The sequence below is a fragment of the Haliotis rufescens genome, unplaced genomic scaffold, assembly GCF_023055435.1.
Source record: "Haliotis rufescens isolate VD_foot unplaced genomic scaffold, xgHalRufe1.0.p SCAF_15, whole genome shotgun sequence".
Lineage (NCBI taxonomy): Eukaryota > Metazoa > Mollusca > Gastropoda > Lepetellida > Haliotidae > Haliotis > Haliotis rufescens.
The window spans coordinates 15,755,440-15,781,832 of NW_025963835.1; the positions used below are offsets into that span (position 1 = coordinate 15,755,440).

The 26,393-nt window shown below is 39.2% G+C and overlaps 1 protein-coding gene across 1 annotated transcript; it reads right to left on the minus strand.

Annotated features, from left to right (window-relative positions):
• Window positions 1-5,782: 5,782 nt before the first annotated feature.
• LOC124138716 (antiviral innate immune response receptor RIG-I-like) lies at window positions 5,783-25,197 on the minus strand. The gene is made up of 16 exons (XM_046505538.2): window positions 24,926-25,197; window positions 22,887-23,030; window positions 21,051-21,209; window positions 20,086-20,271; window positions 19,066-19,143; window positions 18,524-18,691; window positions 17,699-17,958; window positions 16,974-17,161; window positions 16,037-16,232; window positions 15,162-15,336; window positions 14,656-14,760; window positions 14,067-14,239; window positions 13,726-13,867; window positions 13,099-13,338; window positions 12,827-12,994; window positions 5,783-9,618 (listed from the first exon to the last, which is right to left on the minus strand). The coding sequence occupies exons 1-16, from the start codon at window positions 25,062-25,064 to the stop codon at window positions 8,996-8,998; spliced, it is 3,144 nt and encodes a 1,047-aa protein (XP_046361494.2). The 5' UTR covers window positions 25,065-25,197; the 3' UTR covers window positions 5,783-8,995.
• Between the last annotated feature and the right edge of the window lie 1,196 nt (window positions 25,198-26,393).

The window sequence follows — 26,393 nt, forward strand, 5'->3', positions numbered from 1 at the left end:
TGCATACGGGGTAGGTCTTCAGCAACTCATGCTTGCCGTAAAAGGCGACTATGCTTCTCATAAGAGGCGACTAACGGGATCGGGTGGTCAGGCCCGCTTACTTTGTTTGATGCATGTTATAGTATCCCAATTGATGGGGATCGCATGATCGATGCTCATAATGTCAATCACTGGATTGTCTGGTCCAGACTCGATTATTTACAGACCGCCGTCATATAGCTGGAATATTGCTGAGTGGGGTGTTAAACAAACAAAGCATTATGTTGTATCACCCCATAGCCATACATGCAATTTGTCACACACCTTAAAACAACATAAGACGGGCACAACCCGGGTCGTAGTATCTGTTTGGGAAAGACTATCAATGGGCATGGAGCTGTTTGGGGAGGGACAACTTATCGTTTGAAGTATTTCAGTTGCAATGTGTTCTTAAGACATTATTTCTGTTATCTGCTATTAACCTCTATATTGTCAAACTTTGTTGTTTCACTTACATTTCTTGATTAATCCCATTACTAAGAATATGAATAAATACACTGCTATATTAATCTATCTACATCTCAAGCTTCCCTACCCGAACACCCCTATGCCCATTGATAGTCTGTCCCAAACAGATTACGGATTACACTGAGCCATGGAGAAACCACTCATGCATGGTCAGACAACCCAGGCACAGTGAAGCTCTGAAAATTCGACCACCCGGGTTGTAACCCATAAGACAGGGCTGACTCCACAACTTATCCCCTTCCCGTTAGAATAGAATGATTGCGGCAGAACAACACAAGTAGAGTAAACACTAACTTGTGAAGTTCATATTTATACGTGTACTAATTGTTTTTTACCTTTATATTATCTTAAATATTGACATACAGGGACATAAAACATTCTTGTACACCATGTGTTCTACTATTCAACATTAAATAATATTACATTATCTCAAATAGTAATCAATAGTTACATACAACATTTTTCAGCAGATGATCAATAACATCCTGGTACTGCATTGGTGTCTTTGTCCCCAGTTGAAGGTCGTTTAGCCGTTTAATGCGTTTTTCCTCTTCTCCCTGTCTAAACTGTGACTCAAGCTGTCAGCACCGACTCCTAATGAGAAGTAAATTGGATTACTCCATAACAACAGTTGGTATATATGGTCTCCCTTGATCACCATATCCTCTGTGTGGCTACTGGCACTGGGTAACTATGGGAGGGAAGCCATTATGCAGAGATAACATAATTTTGTTCTGACATATTTCATTATCATATTTGTCTTTATGTTTTTACAAATGAACACGATTCTCCTATAGGATATTTAGTGCACTTTCAAAGCCCTAACGAGAGTGAGCGGTAGCAACACGAGAGGAGCAAGGAAGCACTACATCAATGTCATCGCCAACAGATCACCTCCTATCACAGCAGCACACTCGACACGTTCTCCAACACCTCCACAACAATGTGGGGGCGATGAAAGAAATCATCAACGATAAATAACGTCACAACTGCGCAGCCAGATTAGAGGGGATTACAGCTATTTATAGCCCAACAGGAAGCGGACTGTCAGTGTGTGAAAATGGAGGTGTAAAAATAAATATTATCAGAATTGTACCGTACAGACAGGTCAGGCTTCCCATTTGACTAGTGTTCGTCGATGATGGTCACTGAACATTTAACCTGTGTAAGACAATTGATTCCCAAGGTGTGCCATGTTTAATGTTTTTCAGTAAAATACGATTTACATTGTAATGAGTGACAACATAAAACCTGTAAATCAGAAAAAAATAAAATATGCGACATGTGTGAATGTTTAAGTTGCCAGCTGTACCTGGATATCAAAAGGATGCTGTTCTATCTCATGCATGTATAGTATAAAACACATTCCTGTGATATATGATTTCGTGCTCTGTTTTTTGTTTTGTTTCAAATAGCTGTGTATAGGAGGTATAGCTTTGTCCATGATCCGCTCATTCACAGTGTACGTGACTTCATAGAACAAATGTAGCTCTTTAAATGCAGGATGTCTAGGTATAGGCATATACATGTACAGAAGACAGCACGAATAATAATACAAAGGACATGAGACCCTTGAATATCCGGGTTAGAATAAAGTCTGTGATAGGCATTTTAAAGTTGGGAGAACGTGAACACATGACACTATTTTATTGATTACGACGTTTCAGGTTCCTTCTTGCGTCGTACAAAGAATAAAATAAGTTACTGTAGATAGAAAAGTGTTAGTAAAGGTCTTCAGCAAACCAGGCTTGCTGCAAGGGACGACTATACTTGTAATTAAGAGGCTAATAAGAGGATTGGGTGGTCATGCTCGCTGACTTGGTTGATGCAGGTCAACGTATCCCGATTGCGTGGATCGATGCTCATGAAACCAATCACTGGACGGTTAGGTCCAGACACGATTATTTACAGACCGCCGCCATATAGTTGGATTATTGATAAGTGCGACGCTAAGCAACAAATAAACAAAACAAACACTAAAGGGACATGACCTCTGTGTATATTTTTAAGCAGCATTTTTAGACGGCGGCTTGTAAATAATCGAATCTGGGAAAGACACACATTGGTTGATATGATCAGCAAAGACGTCGAGGTACGATGTGGCAGTCGAGGAAGTCATCAAGCCTGACCTTCAATCCATTTAGTCAAATCAAGCCAGAATTCAGCATAAAGAGATTTGAAACGTGATGTGTCCTCAGTAAACATAGCTGTATGAATACGTATATGATATGCGTATGCAATGTGTACTAGGTAACATGTACCTACAACAGACGAGTTCAACGAAATGATTTCGCTGGCGTCTTGATCGAATAAACTTGCATTCTGAAATGTTTGTTTGCGTGATAAAGGGCCCCGACTATGACGCGATGCAAGCATTTGTTTCGGGCGCCATGATGGATTGGGGATTGTGTCGTACTTGTACAGGCAGGGCAGCACTTCCAACGGTGCCGTTGCCAATGTTCATTCCACTGCATTGTTTTTATTCCTATCCACTATATTATCTAAAGGAACATTTGTATTTACAACTCGTTGTCGCGTCTGTACTCACTAGAAAGGAAAGTTCTTTTCTTGTTTTGCTATTTTTTTGTTTTTATCTTAACTTAAATATCTCACATAATTTGTTCACAGGATATATATTACTTATGTCGTCATTTTATGCAATGTATGCGAATTTGTTACTACATTGATGACTGGCAAATTGGCGTTTACTTTCTGCTCAACACATAATTTTTTTATAATGCATCTTTTATAACATTCTTCACCTACGAAATCTATCGGTAGCTAGAGATTGCCATAAGTACTGGACGCTGGAAGCCTTTGATAACTATCATTTTCTTTTTTATTTGCTTGACGCACACAAACGATTTCGAGACGGGAACCGGCACCATTGAATGTATCATGTCATTAAGACATATATTTTTGCATGTTAATCTTTTTGTCTAAGCCGTAATGCAATATTAATGATTGCAGGTGTGCCCTAAGATCTTCCCAATAGCAGACAGAGGTATGTTTGTCGCTTAACAGGCTGTTGCAACTAATATGTTTGTTAACGTGAATAACAACATACAACACTGAACGTAAACTGTTTACTTTAGCGGATTTCATCAGAATTAGAACATTACGCCTGTGCAGAGATTCTTGTGCTAATGGTTATGACTTAAACTACAAGAAACATCGTTAGGTGGAGAAGTTGCCCAAACTCTGGACAATAAATGCATATACCAGTCGTCACTAGTTAGAGTTGATATATCATTGTATTACATGTATATCAAGCTGGCCTTCTGCTGATCGCAAACTAATTATCCCTTTGACGTATCTAAAGTGATGAGTTGTTCCATGTACATGTACTTCAGACATGTGGCCTACTAGTCCTGCATGGCTACAATTGTGTGTCCTTGTGACACCTGTCGTATATTGCACATCGCCGCGCTGTCGCGATCACATTTGGCTGAATACTTTCATGTTTTCTGTATTTGTCAGTCGTATTGCGGCAAACGAGTTATTGTTTGATGTGTGTGTATGGTTCTCCGACACGTTCAGCAATATTCAAGGCATATCAAAGCGGCCTGTATATATTCAACTCTTGGCCATACAAACCAGAATGGCAGGCTTTCGGTCCGGGGTTCGATCACCGGACGCGTCATACCAAAAGACGTTAAAAGAAAGTACTTGTTGTTACCCTGTCTGGCGCTCGTCATTAAGGGGCTAAAACAAGGACTGGTCGGCTCAGAGTCAGTATACTGTGTCTGAGCTGGGTATTCATGTGAAACAGCGGCATGGTATCTCAGTGAGCTAGCACTATAAATCGGCATCAGTCCGGACCAGTACAAGCAGCCACACACACACACTCGTGCATGAACGTCGCCATATAAGTGCAATAATCTTGGACGCGACGTTAAACCCAATTTCACCTCATCACCTCAAAACCATAATGGCTTCTTTCAATCTAGACACTCCATATCTTAACTAAGCTTCCATAGAATTACAAGTGATGTGACGTTCGTTATAGTTAATACTTACTTGGTAATGGTATCAGGAACAGTGCAACTCTAGTTACACTCATCAGCGGAAACGATTTATGTTTGAGGCAAACACATGTATCTCTTTGTAGACATTATGCGATAGTTGATGGGTGAGAGGGTGAATGGGAACAGTATTTCAGCTATATCGTGGTGTGTCGACGGGATATCGGAGGAGAGTCCAAAGGGACGAAGATCTACCACTTTCTTGAAAACCACAGGCACGGCCATGAAGCTGACAGAATTAAGACGATAACACAGACTTTTACACAGAGACAAATAGTTTGGAGTTTTTTTAACACTTGTTGATGTTATTTTGACATGGAAGAAACATCCATATCTCATACCTCATGGCGCGACTGTCCAACTCAGTGTACACTTTTCAACCATCCACTTCTCTAAATCCTCATACTTCACAATCACACATCAATAATGTTATAATTGCATAAATAAATATATTTTAAAAGCAGTAAAGTGTGTTCACTTTAACACCTCCTTAAATAGTGTTTCAGTTAAATCACGACGTACGTGGCAGCTTGATGCAGAAGGAAATCCAAAAGTGTTGTAGATCTTTGATGTGTACCACTCTGGTGAAACCCACGAACACAGGCATAGGTCTGACGGATCCAAAGAAACATCAGTGAAAATCTGGGTTTCGAACCAACGATGAGTGTCAAGATAGCGAAACTCTGCACAACGAATTGCGGCGCCTAAGACCACTGGGCCATAAGTTGCACAGAATTGTACTGCCACATTGAGGTATGTCTGAAGGTACGGAAATTGTATACAGTTTCAGTGTATACAGTGGGGGAAGCCTACTGGTTAAAGCGTTCGATGGTCACATCAAAGACCCGGGTTCGATTCCCCGGATTGGTACAATGTGTGAAGCACGTTTCTAGTGTCCCCCACCGTGATATTGCTCGACTACTACTAAAAGCGGCGTAAAACTATATTCACTCACTCTCGTACACAGTATCGCAGTAACACATTGATAACAAAATGTTGGTTTAAAAGATAGATCAACTCAATATCTGATATACCGTTCCCGGTGAACCTTAAGTTCGCAGTGTTTCGGCGAATGTTTTCATCAGAGTAACGTTTTGATAACGGTTGTAAAGTTTTGGACAAATCAAATGTTAAGTGCACACTTTATATGCCGGCAGTTTAACAGAACCGCACTCATAGCATTAACATACATATACCCCAATGGCCTGAATATTATATCTCATATAAAAAAAATTAAAAAAAAGAGAATATATTTTCAAAGAAGATTTATATTTGGAACCCATCTATAAAAAACGTTCAAGCAAGGGCGAACCCTGTGAAAGACAATTTATATCTAGTCCACGAAATCATCACTTAAGACCGCTCCTTCCAACCGAATAGCACTTACATTACATAAAGTGGAAACAAAATGTCAATAACCACTCATTAAGACATTGTAATGAAGTACACATGATAAAGTTTGCCTGGAAACGTCTACGTATACACTTTACAAATAGCTAAACTATTTTTAAAAATCATATAATGTAACAAAAATGTAAAAAACATAGAACAGTGGTTAGATGTAATTAACCCATAATAATAAATACCATTGACACAACTAATAGTCAATTGTCATCACATACTCTATTGTCAATGATATTTAGATTTTAACTTGTCATTACAGTGTTAAATGGAATAAAGATGGGGTCCTATAAGAGTTATTATCACTTTGGTACTATACTACTCCTGAACAACGGATATTTCTACACATGATCCCCCGGGTTCCGATTTCGCATATTTGGAAATAATGTAATGCAAATTCTGCCCTTTTAAAAGGAACAAAAATGTATCTGACATAGCTTTTGGCTAGTACCCAGGTCTTTTGCGACAGGAAATTGAAAATAAAGTCAACACATTTTACAAGAAAGTTTCTTTCAATTAGGAAACACACTGTCATGATGAAATAACAAATTCATCCTGCATCACCCTTCCAAATTAACCTACCATCTAGGGTTTGTATTGAGTAACATCCTCATCCGTTACGTTCGGACACTGGAAATGGACTGAATATTATATCTCATATAAAAAAAGAGAATATATTTTCAAAGAAGATTTATATTTGAAACCCATCTATAAAAAACGTTCAAGCAAGGGCGAACCCTATAAAAGACAATGTATGTCTAGTCCACGAAATCATCACTTAAAAGCACTCCTTCCAACCGAATAACACTTACATTACATAAAGTGGAAACAAAATGTAAATAACCACTCATTAAGACATTGGAATGAAGTACACATGATAAAGTTTGCCTGGAAACGTCTACGTATACACTTTACAAATAGCTAAACTATTTTGTAAAATCATATGATGTTACAAAACTGCAATAACATAGAACAGTGGTTAGATGTAATTAACCCATAATAATAAATACCATTGACACAACTAATAGTCAATTGTCATCACATACTCTATTGTCAATGATATTTAGATTTTAACTTGTCATTACAGTGTTAAATGGAATAAAGATGGGGTCCTATAAGAGTTATTATCACTTTGGTACTATACTACTCCTGAACAACGGATATTTCTACACATGATCCCCTGGGTTCCGAGTTCATCGCATATTTGGAAAAAATGTAATGCAAATTCTGCCCTTTTAAATGGAACAAAAATGTATCTGACATAGCTTTTGGCTAGTACCCAGGTCTATTGCGACAGGAAGTTGGAAATAAAGTCAACATATTTTGCAAGAAAGTTTCTTTCAATTATGAAACACACTGTCATGATGAAAAAACAAATTCATCCTGCATCACCCTTCCAAATTAACCAACCATCCAGGGTTTGTATTGAGTAACATCCTCATCCGTTAAGTCCGGACACTGGAAATGGACTGAATATTATATCTCATATAAAAAAAGAGAATATATTTTCAAAGAAGATTTATATTTGAAACCCATCTATAAAAAACGTTCAAGCAAGGGCGAACCCTATAAAAGACAATGTATGTCTAGTCCACGAAATCATCACTTAAAAGCACTCCTTCCAACCGAATAACACTTACATTACATAAAGTGCAAACAAAATGTAAATAACCACTCATTAAGACATTGGAATGAAGTACACATGATAAAGTTTGCCTGGAAACGTCTACGTATACACTTTACAAATAGCTAAACTATTCTTTAAAATCATATGATGTAACAAAACTGCAATAACATAGAACAGTGGTTAGATGTAATTAACCCATAATAACAAATACCATTGACACAACTAATAGTCAATTGTCATCACATACTCTTTTGTCAATAATATACACATTTTAACTTGTCATTACAGTGTTAAATGGAATAAAGATGGGGTCCAATAAGAGTTATTATCACTTTGGTACTATACTACTCCTGAACAACGGATATTTCTACACAAAGATCCCCCAGGTTCCGAGTTCATCGCATATTTGGAAATAATGTTATGCAAATTCTGCCCTTTTAAAAGGAACAAAAATGTATCTGACATAGCTTTTGGCTAGGACCCATGTCTTTTGCGATAGGAAGTTGAAAATAAAGTCAACATATTTTACAAGAAAGTTTCTTTCAATTAGGAAATAAACTGTCATGATGAAATAACAAATTCATCCTGCATCACCCTTCCAAATTAACCTACCATCTAGGGTTTGTTTTGAGTAACATCCTCATCCGTTAAGTTCGGACACTGGAAATGGACTGAATATTATATCTCATATAAAAAAAAGAGAATATATTTTCAAAGAAGATTAATATTTGAAACCCATCTATAAAAAACGTTCAAGCAAGGGCGAACCCTATAAAAGACAATGTATGTCTAGTCCACGAAATCATCACTTAAAAGCACTCCTTCCAACCGAATAGCACTTACATTACATAAAGTGCAAACAAAATGTAAATAACCACTCATTAAGACATTGGAATGAAGTACACATGATAAAGTTTGCCTGGAAACGTCTACGTATACACTTTACAAATAGCTTAACTATTCTTTAAAATCATATGATGTAACAAAACTGTAAAAAACATAGAACAGTGGTTAGATGTAATTAACCCATAATAATAAATACCACTGACACAACTAATAGTCAATTGTCATCACATACTCTATTGTCAATGATATACACATTTTAACTTGTCATTACAGTGTTAAATGGAATAAAGATTGGGTCCAATAAGAGTTATTATCACTTTGGTACTATACTACTCCTGAATAACGGATATTTCTACACATGATCCCCCGGGTTCCGAGTTCATCGCATATTTGGAAATAATGTTATGCAAATTCTGCCCTTTTAAATGGAACAAAAAAATGTATCTGACATAGCTTTTGGCTAGTACCCAGGTCTTTTGCGGCAGGAAGTTGAAAATAAAGTCAACATATTTTACAAGAAAGTTACTTTCAATTATGAAATACACTGTCATGATGAAATAACAAATTCATCCTGCATCACCCTTCCAAATTAACCTACCATCTGGGTTTTGTATTGAGTAACATCCTCATCCGTTAAGTCGGGACACTGGAAATGGACTTTTCTCCACTTATTAAAGCGATAGGATCTTTTGCTGGAATTGTACGTCAGGAAGTTGATGATCGATATGCACACAAACCTGGCCTCCTTGTACATCACACCGCTGCCCCATCTAGCTTGACATCGTTTACAATGAACAGCACTAACTTTCTGCATATGATCAAATGCATCCTTACTTTCAGGTGTCTGTTCGTCAACTATGTTCAAGACATTTGGAGTTATAACAAGGCGATGGGAATTTGCAACCACTCTGATATCGCTTGACAAGAAGGCAAATACATCGCAATTATAACAATGAAGGCTATATACCTCGTCAGTGAAAGGCTGCTGTGCTTCTTTGGTTCTTTCTGTTTCCCTGGACACCTTGTCCTCTTTCTGGAACATTTCAATTTGTTCACCAAATGCTACCGGATCTTCCTGAATTTGTTTCTGTAGAATATTCACTGCTTCATTCATGACCGATTCCAGACGCATGTTGCTCTGTTCCTTCTTTGCAACGTCGTCTTTGCTGGTGAGTGTGACGTATGTTCCATCTGGAACACGTGATGCTCTTCCTGTGGAGGAATAAAAGAAGTGTGTTTGGGACTTTGAATGAGCGTAGCTTTGAAAATAACTTACATATTTCCGGAAAGCAATGTTTATGTTTGTGTGCATATTAGCTTTTAATAGACGAAAGCCCAAAGTGATGAAGGCGTTCGACGTGTACCACTTTTGTGAAACCCAAAATTACTGGCATGGATCTTATCAATATTAAGGATCAACTTCATCACACCTCGCTTTGTTGTTTACACAAATATTACATAAAGTCCATGTTCAACATGCTTGGTGTAGTGTTATTATTGTACCGTTACATACGACAAAGAACAACAATGAACCTGGCTGCTACGTACACTGGGGTATTTCACTACTGAATACAATACGAAAAATATTTACTTCTATGCAAACAATGTAGAATTCTGATATTATTAAGGAAAACCAGGGTGCGCGTATTTTAGGGAACAAAAGTCTTTAACAGATACTTAATCTCATCAATTAGAAGCTATTATTCAAAAACACATAATTAATTCGTAGGCAGTGATCGAAATAAGTGCCTGCCCATTGGCACGTGACAGGTAGATCTCTCGTGTCGAGCCCGTAGTTTCAAATTTATATGGGTACTTATGTCCTGCACTAAATTTACATGTCGATTTATTTGTCTCAATAAGCTGTATGTTTAGGAGTATGAGCATGTCCTGCAGCTTCTAAAGTATGCGGGTCTTGATGGGCGCCAAACCTTTTTATATTTCAAACACTGGTCGGAGTGAATTTTTACTGCGCTTTCTTAGATTTTAAGAGAGTATGTGACATGATTAACATGTTGTGTTGTCCCCTTTTGGATAGATATACTCTTAAAAAAAACAACCTGACATAGTCTTTCAAAATTTAAGGTAAAAACTATGTTTGAAAATAGGACACAGAAACCATAATTGAAAAACCGTTTGAGGATCAATGTACACAATGTTCAAAACACTATTCGTGTCGCACAGACAGACGTACGTACACAATAGAGTTTATGTCACAGGGGTACAGGAAATGTCAGTTTCGGTAGTGACCACCACGGGCTTCAATTACCGCTTGACACCGACGACCCATAGATGCAATCAAGTTGTGAATAACATGCTGTAGAATGTGCTGTCATTCATGCTGAAGTGCCACAAGAAGCGTCGGAAGTGTTTGGGGTGGTGGACTCCTTCTGTGCACGCGTCGATCCAACTCGTCTCATAGATGCTCAATCAGAGACAAATCTGGTGACCGCGCTGGCCAAGGTAATGTCTGGATGTTGTTGTGTTGTAAAAAGTCCTGACAAACACTTGCAATAAGCGGTCAAGCATTGTCTTGCCCACCGTGGATGTTGAAGTGAGGCAGAACGTAAGGCTGTAGGATCAATGCTCTGTAACGCACGCCTGTCAATGTACCTGTCACATGCACGAGAGGGGTCCTACCACCGTGATGAATTCCGGATCATACCATGACACTCCCGCCGCCAAATGGGACAACCCGCTGCACAGTTGCGGGCGTAACGTTCACCCAGACGTCTGTCGACACGTGTGCGCCCATAAGCACGTGTGAGTAGAAAACGGGACTCATCCCGCACATTTCTCCATCTTGCACGTGCCCATCTCACCCTCTGTTGACACCGATGCAGACGGTCTGCCAGATGACGTGGGGCCAATACATGACGTCGAACAGGTCTTCATGCAAAGAGTCCGCCCTTCCTCAATCTGTTGTGTACTGTTTGATCTGAAATTCTGCAAAGCCCAGGGATCTGTGTGGTTGTAGACGTTGCTGTGATAGTGTGTTCTCATTGGTGTTCTCATTCGCAGCCGGATGTATCGATCTTGTACTGGCATTGTCACCCTTGGTCACCGTGACCAACTCTATTGGTGTTGTTGCACTGGGTCCATTATTCGGAGATTGCCCGTCGGGATACGCCAAGGTGCCTGGCCACATCTTGCTAAGTAGCTCCACCTTGTAATCTGGCAATGGCGTTGTGACGTGGAGCTGTTATCAGTCTTGGCATTCTGTCACCGCGTTTACTGTCGTTATGAAGTCTGTATGAATGCCCGTTGATGTTTTTTTTATACCCCATGCATAAATGAAGGATCCTGTGCTGCACGGTTTTTTTCAGCCGGTTGCGTTTGGATGAATTTGTAAAATTGATCCCCAAACGCTACGTTTATGTGGTTTCTATGTTTTTCCGTGAAATATGTAAACATCATCCTTCAGTTTGACTAGTTCTAATCACATTTCATTTAATGATTTTGGATATTTTGAGAAAAGTTGTTTTACGTCTGTGTCAAGTTTCTTTTTTTAAGAGAATACCTTGGATTCATGATACCACGTATAACTTATATGGAACAAAACTTTACAGTGATGGCTGAACAAGCCATGAACACACTCATCCCGATACAATCACTTGTTAGAACATATGATATAGCAGAAAAGATGCTTTCAGTTCTTTTGAGAGAAAAGACAAGTTTGCAGGAGCTATTGTCTATATCTGTGAAATCTTGAAACCTCCATATATCAGCACCGAAAGTCATAACAGGTTAAACTTTTGCAATATGTGAAAACAAATATCATCTGGGAAAGTAGATAATTTACTCAATGATTGCTCTATTATCTGAAATATCTTCAATGCGTGCTTTGCTGAAGTTCTTTGGGTTAAAAGCCACGATCCCGATGAAGATAACTGCACACCCAAATCTCAAGGTTTGAGTTCTCTCCTTCAAACTTACCATAATTTCATAGTTTACTGCCATTTCGGCAAATTGTTACTTTACTTCGGCATCCCCATGTTACCCCAGAGTGACATACGAAAAAGTTAGAAAATTCATCTGGTAGAGAGGTGAGTCTAAATCCTCTGCCTTAAATGTGACTATCAACCAGAATAAATTCGATGAAGAGATTCCTCATGTCCTCCAAACCCACACCAGGGTTTGATCTTACGATAAGCTGGTGTTTGCATGGCTAAAGGACACAACCGTGGTAATTATTATTCTAGTGATAGACACTACCATGCCACATACTCCTTAAATCGCACATAGATATGTGCAGTTAACACAATCTTGATATTACCTTGCTTGTTGGCTGTTTGAACAAAAACTAGGCAAACGCCATCCAAAGATAGCTGAAGTTACAAATCATACGGGCAACAAGATCAGCGATTTCCTGATCAAAGAAAGAAACATTGTTATGATATGTGCAGAAAACGGAACTTACCTCTTGCCTGTATCATTCCTATCTCGTTTGACACATACTCGTATCTGATGACCCTGCTACACTTCGCAACATCCATCCCCTCCTCTGCCACTGATGTAGCTACTGCAATACGACTCGTGCCCCACTTGAAATTCCTCACAGCCTCCAACTGCTGATTGCGTGTCATGCCTGGTAACAAAACGATTTATATTCGTATACAATACAGATACACAAACATACACTCTTTTAATTTACAAAGCACTTCATCTGATCAACGAATTTACTTGTTATACCTCCTTGGTCCGTTGTGGCTCCACATCCAGTGACAACAACGGGAGACAACTTTCTCATTCCAGGATCTTCCGACATCCATTGCACTAGTGCTCGTGCTAGGTCACGTGTTTTCACAAGGACAAGGATTCTAGAGTCCTTCTTCTTCTTGATCTGATCCACCATAAGGGATCTAAGCACTATCAGCTTAGGGTTCACGTTACTATCAGGTGCAGATTCGGCTTTTAGCTTCTCACGGTTATCTGCACACAGATTTAATGTTATGGTAAAGTTAATGGAGCAAGGTCCGGTAAAAGTAAAGCGTACATGTATGTTTCACAAAGCGATCTTAACGCTACGACTGTAAGACCGAGTCTTCAACATGTCATTACATTAGAAGTTCAACTTTGATCGGTGTCTGATACATGGGAACGTCGCTTTGAACAATATTTCAGATACACCACGGCGTATCAGCCCGGCGTGGTGCAGGTCTTTGATGTAAAATATTTAACACATACGTATACACAAGAATGGGGCATCTGGGTTGTGGAAGTCAATCACAATTCTATTGTCTTTTAAGAATATATGTTTATTTAAACAAGCCAGAAGTGTCCATATCATTTTATTGTTCTCAACACGCATGTAGTTACCAGTATACAGCGAGAAGAGCCAATCGTCAGTGGATGTTCTAAACTGCCTCGCAGGATATATGGTGCTCATTTGAGTCACAACATAGTTCATGGCATCGTGTGCACGGCAATCCACGTTGAGGGTCAGTGCTTTGTTATAGACCTGCGAACATTTAGTCATTTATTCGAGTACCAACAAACAGCTGGTTATGCCATTTTTTTCATGTCTTTACAGGTATATTATGAAAAAAAGGTGTAAATGAACATAAACAATGTACAAAAAAAAAAAAATAGGCTTCTCATCAGTTTACGTATGGTTGCAAAAATGTCCAATAACATGCTTACATGACATTTGTACTTACACTGAGGTGTTTTACACACGTCAAGAAGAACCTTCTAAGCGTCGGATCCTTTATCCTGAGGAACTTGTCACTGTACAGCTTGCCGAGCCACTGTGTGTACCAGCATGTTCCCTTCGCCAGGCACGGGATTACCTCCTTGGCTATGTTCTTGATGTGATTCAGTTTATCAGTCGCTAATGCAACAGAAAAGTGCGTGACGTTAATGTAACAAAGATTTGATTCTACAACATGGTTTTAGACGGGGGGCACACTCGCCTTTACACATTGTAAAGTGGGAGTGTAATCCGAGCCAATGCTTTCAAAAGTACTCCACCATCCACGGCTTGGATCAAGAAGCACGGGAGACATTATTTCTTGACAATAATCCATGATACCCCCTTTGAAAAAACGATTATAATGACATTCAAAAATTGTTATTTGGAAACTTCCTTGAACTTTGTGTTATAATCGTTACCAAACACAGTAGAGCAAGTTACAAGTGGTATATGGAGTAGTTCGATCATTCAATGTCATTTGCTGCCAAGAAACACGATTGTGCCCTCATTGAGCAATGGGTGTGATAGAAATAAGAATGTTTATACAGGCTTACATTTGCCGTGTTCTTCTATAATTCTTTCCTCAATGGGTCCCATGATTTTCGCAACTATGCAGTCTTTAAATTGGTCAGATGTCCTTTCCTTTGCCATTTCAATCGCTGAAAGAGAAAGAATAATAAATCGACAATATGAAAGGTGGTATGAGAGTGAGTGAGTGAGTGGTTTTACGCCGCTTTTAGCACTATTCCAGCAATATCCCGGCGGGTGACACCAGAAATGGGCTTCACACATCGTACCCATGTTGGGAATCGAACCCGGGTCTTCGGCGTGACGAGCGAATGCTTTAACCACTAGGCAAGCCGACCGCCCCTGGGTGGTATGAGAACTTGACACATGAACATTAGGTATTCAACTTTACCATTAATATCTACCAAAATATATGAAAACCACCTTATCGGTTGGATTCCGGATTCTGAAACATCTATTTCAACTGCGTTCATCCTTGACTAACCTCATCCGTTGTTCGTAATATTCAATATGTCACTTGAAAGGATCATACCACTCTCCACATGATTCGCATACTCTGCAAGGCTTTCTGTGTGTTCTCGAACAGTAACGATCCCTCCCTTGGCATCCATGTTTGCACACAGATGTATGATGTGTGCCAGAGCACCTTTAGCTCCATCACCCTCCTTCATCTTCCCCACCCCGACCGATGCTGTGAGGCCCACGACCTGCAGGAATAAGGAGAGCTTTCTTTTGGACCAAATATCACTTGTGCCTTAGGAAACGTTCATGTCGACGGAGGACAGATGCTGTCCACGGTGCCGTTGCAAACAGTGATCTTAGCATACCTTAACATAGACAGTCTATGGTTGTTTTGTGCACCGATCTCAGCAGCTGGGATAACTGCTTTCAGCATCATGTTTTTTCCAATTTCCAATTTGTTGAATCTAAAACGCGACTAACATTTCATCCATACATTTCCGAAAACCGTCAGTCGACACTTTATTCTCGTTGTGTCATGATGCACAAATGATTTATGGGATAGCACGGGGATTCCCACCGGATGTCATCAACTTGATATTGTATTTTCCACAGATTGGACATATGTGCGTTGCTTCAACACTGCCTTGAACAGCTTGATGTTGGAGGAAAGCCCAAAGTGATGCTGCTTTTACCACTAACGTAGAAACATATTGTGGGAATCAGAATTCGAATCCACGATCATAGGTTAACTGCAAGCCTAAGGGAGGCAAATTTGCACAGCCAAAATACGGCGTCTTAATTAAGTGACAAAAATTATTAATACTGCTACTTCAATATTCCAGATATGGCACTGCGGGGGCCACTAACGAAACTCACTGAACCCATGTGGGGAATCGAACCCAAACACTCATACAATCTAAAAATAGTATTAATAAGATGAATTACCTGTGGTAGCTTCATATTTGTGTCAGAGGACTGTTTCATTCCCATGTAATGAATCATTATTTTGTTTGTTGGGTGTTTCTCACGGATGTGATGACACTCGTCGAAGATGATGAGGCTGAAGACACAGAGAGATTCCAGGGTCTTGTTCTCCAGGGCATCAACGATGATCTGCGGCGTCATAACAAGCAGGTCACTTCTACAAAGAAGATACAGAGTGAATAGTTTCTGGCGAGGGTATTTCGACATTATTATTATCACGTGAGACGAATAGTATATGTTACCTACATGTATATTCTGGGAAAATGTAGAAATATGAACGCTTTCCGACTATTAAGGATGACATAAGCTCAATCTATTGTGGTAACGACGTCCCAGGCAACAGTCTATGATCTAATCTTAGATTAACCAAGAGCGTTATCTCCTAAACTTGACGATCAAACCACTGTACTGATACACGTCCGTTAGAGACGGTTAAGCAGCGCAAGTTTTTTATGAGCTCAATCATCCGCATCTTTGTCAATCAAACTACTAAATATAACTAAAACTTTACATTCACTTCCAATGGTTTTAGAACTCCATCGACCTTAAAAGCTTTATTTAGATAGCACATTCCGCGGCATCTATCTAAGATGTCAGTAAACCACATCTATATTAAGAGCTCGATCTATCAGTGGTATATAAACTATTTTTAGAACTCTACTTCATATATACCAAGAGATCAATCCAAAATATTTCTCAAAATCTCAATTCCAGATCTGAATAGCGTCACTAAAACTACACAATATATTAGTTGAAATCGTAGGTAACCACGTGTACTTGTGATATATTTACTTATGTCACTTATTATGAGAACTGATAAGGAGCTGACAAGGGATCATATTCAGAATGAATCTGGGCTTCGAACCCATCACATCAAAGACCAATGAGAGATACCTACTGCGCTAACAGCTCCTTGGTGGTGACCGCACTCGTGTATTTTGTTTCTCCAACAATCTTCGTAGTTTTGTACCGGGAATCAAGATGACCTTGGCATAACTCATGCTGCTGGTCTACTAAGGTCACCTCATTGGCGAAAAATGCAATTTTGCTGGGCAACCCTTTTCCTTTCATTTTAGTTAGATGTTCCTGCAATAACCCAGGGCATATGAGAGAATAAAACATGGGATACACACTACTTCGAAAAGGAAGGAACATAGAGAAAGACAAGAAATGTCTTCAGGGATATTTGAATTTCACATAAATTTGCACGTCCTTGTACAAATGCAAAAAAATATGATAATGAATAACAATGAAACTAAGTATGTATGTTTTAAGCCTTTCTTCAACAGAAGGGTGTCTATATTATTCACAAAACGAAAGCAACCCCATTCCAACCTTCCGTATATCGTCAAGTTTGAACCCTCATGATGTCTATCATCATAAATATGCTCTCTCGGTTTAGTACCAACCTTTCGAGTTTGAGATAAATATTTCAAATGCAGTCCACCTCTAAAACAGAAGGTCTCGTGCCCCTTGGTACCTTACTAAGATACCCGATACCCCACCCGGGGGATAATGGATGTCAAGTTTCATTAGTAAAACAAATAATTCATTTATCAAGGTATGTAAAATGAGATATCATTATGAGGGAAATTATGAAGGCATTTTACACAGACACCCTACCTGCATTATTCTCAAGGCCACCACCGTCTTGCCGCAGCCAGTGGGTGCTACGATGATAACGCTGTCCCCGCCGGCAGCTGCCCTCACCAACTCATCCTGGTAGGGTCTGTTCTCAAGGCTCTGAATCTTGTCGCGTGCAGCCAACATTTCGGGAGTCATACTTAATTCATCTATATCGAACTCCAAAAGTGTATTGTCTTCGCAGCTTGAACCAGTCCCTGTGCTCACGTCGTCACGGATATCATGCCGATCTGGCTGAGCTACAATACACAGTGGATATTGAAATTGAATGTTGTTTTGCTTTATCGCCGCTTTGTACGGTCATGTGAAGGCACGCCAGCTTAATGTGTGAGTGGAGTTTGCAGCAGGGGGCGAGTCTACTGCAGGTCCTTGCATGGGTATGATGCTGACAAACCAAGAATCCTGAAATCTGGGATTCGAACCCACGATTATACGATACTTGCATGTCTAAAGAACTGCTGATGAAGGGTTCCTATCCTGAATAAGTACATGCATCCCATGCGACCATGGGTCTATAGTTACTGTATAATAATTTTAGAACATTGGTATATATTATTTTGAGATACTTAATAGCAGATTCAATATCAACCACTAAACTTGAGTTATATAATATCCAACAGTGTCAGTTTCGTTTGAAAATATAAAATGTCACACATTCGAAATTTTATGTGAAAGATGTTCAATAAATACATTGGGAATTCTTCTTTTAAACAACCATATACTGCATGTAGTTCACATCATGACGTTGTGTACAATTTCAGTTTTCATAAGATAGTTACTTTCAATTAAAATGATATGACGCACTTTTCATTGAAGTCTCCCTCCACTTGTTGACGCTCTCGGGATCACTGTAAGCACTTTTCGACTTGTCATATACGTTAATGTTCAATTTCCCGCCTGATCCAGGGATGCTGAGGTTATTTTCTGGGGCCGGGTCATTAACTCCACTGTCACTGTATCCATCGCCAGAAGCTGTTGTGAGGTAGGGAAATAGCACATCACATATCTATTCTGACTTTGAATGCATTGGAAACATTTTATGTCTGCCAACTCATTATACATGATGTATAATGGTCTAACAATTAATAAGTAACCGAATTACAAAATAAGTTTCGCACATGGGCTATGTAGCCGACGTCTATGCTGGAAATGAGCGACAAATCATGGAGTATGCTCCCTCTTTAAGTGTGACCATATAAGAGGGGGTCTGTTATACATTGTAGAGTCGATAGTGTGCTCATACACTGATTCCTACATGGCGCCGTAGCCGGTACTGATTGGTCAAAACTGTGCACATTAATTTGATATATATGTGATATATTCAGGGGCTACATGTAACCATTTACCAGTGACTACATTCATTCTAACTGTGCCATCAACTTCGTCTACAGACATATCGCTGTTGTAGACCTCATTTTGACTTTCTGTAACAAAACATAAGAAAATGAATACCTCGAGGCATTGACATTTTGGATAAAAACATATTATATCTTTACATCTTAATAAAATACCTTTAATTTCATTTGGAGCACAAGCGTAAAATGGCCGAATTATAATTAAACTCTCAAAGTTTCAACATTTTCTGTCTATAAATCGTTTAAACATGATTGTGATTTTTTTACTGATTCATCGCATATATACATAACATCTGCCAAAGTTATCTCTGATCTGTATGACCACAGGGGTCATAAAATGAATTTGTCCAGGGGAACAATGGAATGGTTCAACTTTATCCGACACAAGCTGCTTTTCTAAGTATTTTAGAACGTGTATGAAAAAAAGTAAATAAATAAAAAAATCATTTTTAAAATATGACTGAATTCGAAAAATATGAAAAGTTAATAGGATATTTACATAATTTCTTCAAATCCAAACACTCCTTAAAGTTTACGAGCTCAAAACAAAACCGTAGATTAAGGGCCTAATACGACTTGAACGTACTGAACATACTACTTTTCATGATCATGAGCTAACCGTTCCATAATACAATGAAAACCATGTGTATCTACGACACTGCGGGGTAATGTACTAGCATCCACACTGTTTATGAGTTTATCAGAGTAACGAAACTACCAATCATAAAAAACAAGACCGACTGGTGCACTGACGAGAATCATTATCAATCAACAGGAACACACTTTTCCACCAAGGTTCCTGCCTATTTCAAAAATAATAAAGTCCCTAATGAATAATAATCACAGCTCAACTATCGAATGCCAAATATGAAGTCAGGGCGTTAAGAACTGGGAATCAGAAAATGATTGTTGATATACGTGAATTAAATAGCTAATTTTGCAAACGTTGTCAGAGGTTAGCATGTAACTGTATCTGCTTTTCCATTTGAGCTGCAAACTCGGTCAGGCTACCTTCAGTTGAGTCTCCATGGATCCAGTCAACCAGCTCCTGGTACCCGTGGTCCGCTAGCAGCTGGAGGAACAGCTTGAACCAGTTCTCCTTCCGGCGAGGCAGAACCACCAGGACCAGCCACCTGGCAGCAGGGATCCTCCCAGTGTTTTTAGCCAAGCTTTGGAGCAATTGACTGTCTTCGTCGTCTACATAATAGATGATGATAATCTACAGCATCTGTGTTCTGGTTACTGGCTACAGTTATACATCAACCACTAATTGAACGTTTTCACTGATTCGCTGCTTTCACAAGCTAAAGCATCCTTTACACATGATATTACCGAAACATCATTCACACACGGCACACATATAACTGGGATATCAAAATTATGTCCGATTCTCGTTCTGATCCATTCACCAATGGGATTGAAACCAAGGCCGTTTGAGTGACAAATGGAAGCTTTATCCCATAGGAAGAAGAAGGTCGAAGGTCGTACAGAATCTTCAACATTCAGTGAAATGTGAATAAAAACGCCAATGCCTAATGTGGTCGAAATCGAATACATCTTATATGCAGTGAAACATTGACAGGTGGCTTAGAAAGATTTTTGTAGATTCCATTTGTTGATTATGGATTTCCTCTGTTTTGCCCAGCTCATATTACAGATTAAATTAAACGTAGCCATAGGGTTTTATAAAAGATGTTCACAGTTCCTCTGCTTTCGAAATATCAGTAAATATGAAAATGGTAATACGTCAAGGAACTTCCCAGTAAAACATTACATTCAACTCGGAACACATAAACCCATTCGATGTCACTTAATATAAAACGTCAACGCCAGCGAATAATTAATCTGGATTATCTGCCCGTTCCATTGGCAAAACATTTGTGAAAATTACAAATACAAGACGGCAAGCATACCCCGTCCCACAGGCAGCATTTATTACTCACACAATTTGCATGGAAAAGTCAGTGAATACCTACCCAACCAATCATCCTCCAAGAGTTTTGGAAACATTACGTTGAAATCTATCTCTTTACTGATGTCCTCGGAGAAGAACTTGATAAGTCTAAGCTGCTCCTTGTGAGTTTCTCCATCAAGAGTACTCTCTCCTCTAAGCACTTTGGCTATGGAGTCATACTCTAAACACATATACATTTCTTATTTAATTACTTATCAAATACTACCACATCTTGACGGGGAACGTCGCCAAAGGGATTCTAACCTAGGGTGATCGAGTGACAAGCAGACGCTCCCATAGGTATCATGTGTTTTAAAGCGTCTGCTAGTCGCTCGATCGCCCTGGGCGTTCATCTTAAACATTCATTGTGAAATGATAAACAACAACAGTGACTGACGTGTACCTGTTCATATACCTCGTAGGGCCCGACCAGAATGGTCGGTCCCTCACATGCGATTGAACCATTACTGAAAATAAAAATTACTCAGCCCTTAAATTTGTATTTTTTAAATAAATGGATCTTAGGATGGAACAGAGTAAATAAATGAACTTTACAAAATCTACAACCTTTACTCACGAAACGAATAGATTTAAAGGAATGTTACATCATGTACCATAAGGAATTCAAATGATTAGAATATCTAGAGGCTACCTATCGTATCGCGATATACCTATTCTGGAATGGATTTACGACGAATATCATGAATATTGCCCACCAGATGCGATACGAAACGCGTCATGATTGGTCCGATATAATACAGCGTACACATGTATACCAATATTCATGGTCGTCGATTCGATACGCAACACGATATATCCAGATAAGTTGAGATACGATACTTATCGCAGTACACGGCGATACGTTACACGGTGGAATTGATCGTTTCTAAAAACAACGTAGTCCAGGTGTCTGACGCCCCCGTAACTTGTTTCGGAAAGTTGAACAGCTTAACCTCGGTCATTTCTTCAGAAATGTCGATTGATATTATAGTGAGTGAATTGTGTTTACAGTATTTCATTTACATCACAGCAAGTTGTAATGGTGTCTGAGAAACTCCCGAGGCGGTGCAGTCCAAGTCATCACCACGTTTCACACAGGCGGACCGGGCCCCTAAACAAACTGAGGGGCATAATCAGAGCGAAGCTGAGATTCGAACCCACGAAAATAACATCCACGGGAGGGAAAGTGCACAGCAATTTGCCATGATGACTGAGCCACCGGTGTCCACTAATATTATTTAAGTATTAAACGACGAGTGGGAGTTGTTTATCGTATGTTAAAAACAACGACCATTAGCCGTTTACTAGTATGTCTTATATGATAAATCAACATTATGTACGTCCTCTTTAAGTTGGATGATAAAATGTAAAGCTTTAAGAATATCTACCTCTTTTATAATTATGATAACTCCTCCATAGAATTCGGCCTCGGCAATGTCGGACAAGTCCATTTTATGGACAGGTGGATATTTCCCGCATATTCTCACAATCCTCACGTCGATTACCTGTAACGTGTCTCCAAATACCAATTGTCATATCTCTCCCGCTTTTGGATGCGATCGTTCGGCCTTCGCGTTTATCTGCGTTGCCCAGCTACATCTATGCAGAAAAACTCACCAGACACTCCTCTCTCAACAATAACGTAGTCCAATATACGACGTCATTAAGTTGCAAGCGCATGTTCGAATCTCCAGAAACACGTCATGATAGAACAGTGTTGTTTCGTGAAATAAACCACAATTCGTTCTTCATTGTCCTTTGCGATTCATCGCAAAGCTATCTTATATTAGGTGGTGTTTCCTTGCTAATGCAATAAAACGTTGGATTTGAAACATGGAAACATACAACTTAAGCTTACCATTTTCCTCCAGCAGCTGGACGAAGAGAAGATAGTCCTTTGGTTCTTTGCCATCTTTGAGGTAGTCCAGAAAGAGTTCTGTGGCTTTCATTTGTTGATGGTGGTTTTCTTTGGATAAAATCGCTCTGATGTTCTCTGTCTTGCCTGGCGCATATAACAGATTAAATTAAAAGTAGCCATGGGGTTTTATACATGTTCTTCGTCGTTTAAATCTAAAAGTGTTGAAAATTATAATATGTCGAGGGACTTTCAAGAAAAACATCAGATTCAACCAGAAACAGAAACTTCTTCGGTCGTAACAGAAAAAACAGCGAAGACACCAGGTGTTCGCGAAAAGGTGTCAGTATGCCCGGGGGGACTTGCAGCAACCACTACATTTACATAAACACGTAAGTGTTTTTTGTTGTCAAACGCAGCACAGCAGTAGTACTCCTGCCATACGACGGGGGCACGTAAACGGATTCGCGTTTATCTTGCCATTGACGACCGCTATACGTCCTATTTCAAAGTTTTGAGCTCTGAATCAAAATATGTTGGTTGTTAAAAATATTACACATCACTGTCACGTGCTTGAATATATACATGTACAGATTTTGAATTAACATTAGAAACTTCTAAATTGAATATTATAGATATTCTGTTGGTATTTTATACCATATACTATTATGTGTTGGCGTTGTTTTGTACCGTGGACGATCGTTTTCAATAAGGGTATTTGTATATATTGGCATCATTTGATTGTTTCAAATTAACTGATATAAAATATGAATTTTGCTGTTTACATTTGTGAGTCTAGCTGCTTGATGACTTAATTAGGAGATAATTTGAAACCGAAGGCGTAGCGCTTATTTCAAATGTAGAATATTGTCCCGTTCAATAAACAAGTAACACAGCTCTACATTTCAAAACGCAGTACATTTGTTTCCGTTCTACTGAAAAGACAAAATTACACGCAAACTCGTTGGTGTTATGGAAGAAAATGAGTGAAGCGGCATGGGTCTTGGGTTGTCTATTTCAATGCAGGAAACACCGTTAGTAGCACAGATTTAGCGCATTATATGCTTTTTTCAAATCAATGTGCTTCAGTCGCCCATACACTTCGTAAGCCAGCATGAAGTGGGCACCCCTAAAGAAGAGCAAGCAAAACTTGTAATATTTTGTTCGACACTGCACGTATATTTTAAATTGTCAATGTGACGCATAAAATATGACGTCAGCTGTAGAAAAGCGCCAAATTTGAAACTTTTTGTCCTCAAAACTTTATATTTATCGTGTTTTCTTCACAAAACTTTGTATATTGTAGCTACTCCAGATGTGCATAGTATTGCCTATAATTGTAAATATAATTGTTTACAAACGCCTACCGACAATGACTGAGCAAGAAGAACTGCGGTGATGTTGTCAAATCAAATCGGCTGTTTCAATCAGATCGTTATTGTCATTTGATACCTCTGATTGACCACTAAGAATCGAGTATTTCCCAAATTCGTGGTAGAATCAGAAATGAGATCTTCATTATCTTTTTGTGGGAAGTTCCTTATTTGTTTCAATCTGAAAATGACGAGCTTGTATCTATGGATTCAAGGTGAATGTTTCAAATTCTGATGCATGCTATTCTGCAAGTAGATGTGTCGTTCTGCCTTCATATGAAAAGTGGAAAGGCAACATTGCACTTGGTAACAGAATAGTACTATCTACAGTTATTTTTAATGTGCTATTGCCACTAACACAACGACGTCGTGTTAACAGGAAGGGCACGTTCACAATAATCACGTTGATGGTTTGACACGAACCGAAAGACACTCACTCACTCACTCACTCACACACACACACACACACAAACAAACAAACAAACACTAAGACTGATAAATAGTTCAACACTTCTATGTACGTCGGCAGTCTTTAAATACTTAATTTCAGTGAAACGAAACCGAAAGTAGGATTGTATTTCGCCGCGGCGTTAACATAACTCAATGTCCTCATGTCAGTATCAAATTACATTATTAAGATAAAAACAACAAGAAAAAAGAAACACTTACTCTGAGGGAAACACATGTGTGCAATGAAAGATCCACATCGAACCTGCCGAATGATGGCATCACGATAAACATTCTCTACCATGAACTTGATGTCGACAGCACTGTTGCCATGCAACGGATCCACGCTTCCTTCCGCCATTCCACAACAGAATCACCCCCTAATCTTCTGACAACATGATCAGTATAGGACCCTCCATTACGGATACAAGCACTCCAGTAGCTGTCATGGGTATCTGTGGCCGTCTTCTCTCAATATAGGTCCACGTCAACTGCCTGCCCAGGTTGAGGTCTAATTATAGCATTGTGGGAATTCCGTTATACTGTCGCGTGATTGGACAATTACACAGTGGGCCCGCTCGGCTGACACGCCCCAGGCAAGAGTGATATCTACAATGAACTACTGTGAAATTTAGCATCATTTGAAGAATGCTGAAGATAGCAGTTACTCGAACAAACTCAGTATCGCCTAAACGCCTAGTAGATTTCCAAGAATCTTAAAATACACCATGGTCAATAAATAGGGTTACGATGAAGGTACATTGTTCGGTAGCGGTTTGATATTGTCGGGACCGTGGCGGTCATTAATTTCTCAATGTTTTGTTCATAGCCCATCACTGCACAGAAGATTTTTTTATAAAGTTTAACCCCATCAGTGTTATATCAGGGTTCCCTGTTCAGAGATTACCACATGATTGTCCGGATCCTCATCCGTAACTATGGCAACAGTGGCGGAAGGTATGTGGTTGCAATCCGTCGAGTGTATGGTACAACATGTATACATGCACAGACTTGAAAGTAACTGAAAAATCCTGCGTTGCGGTTCTATCATTGGGCGTATGGGAGTACCGGAAGATAGGTGAACAATATTCCAAGTAACATTATGCATTATGTAATGACAATATTTCTATTAAGACAATATTTCACGAGTGCAACGTATTTTCAAATTGTGTTTGACTATCATTGATATAACACATGACAGATATTGATTTTCACTTTCGCTTTCAAGATGTTCAAGATGGCTGCGTGTATGCAACACGCTCATGTTTCTGAAACGTTTTCTGTGAAAAACCCAACTGTTAGTGTTGAAAAACGGAAAAAAACTCGTTACTTACGGAAATTAGCCCGGTTATACTGAAATGGGTTTAGGTGTCACGATATTGGGTGGAAAGTTTGGTATTTGCTGCATGTATCTTCGTTTGTTTTTATGTATCTATATTTTATTAGCTATAACAAATTAAGTAGTTTTAGTGATTACACAATTTTGTTTCATAATTTATTCACCACTCCAAAAACCGATTCCCCCTTCACAAGATATTGCTCCACAATGTGTACTATTTACCAAAGTTAACTGTCTCATGGCCTAATTTTTGTGAAACCTAAGGATACAGTATGACTGTATTGTAAAGGTATAGACTTTATACAGACAAGGGCAGATTTAGGAGAGAGGGCCAAGTTGCCTTACATACAT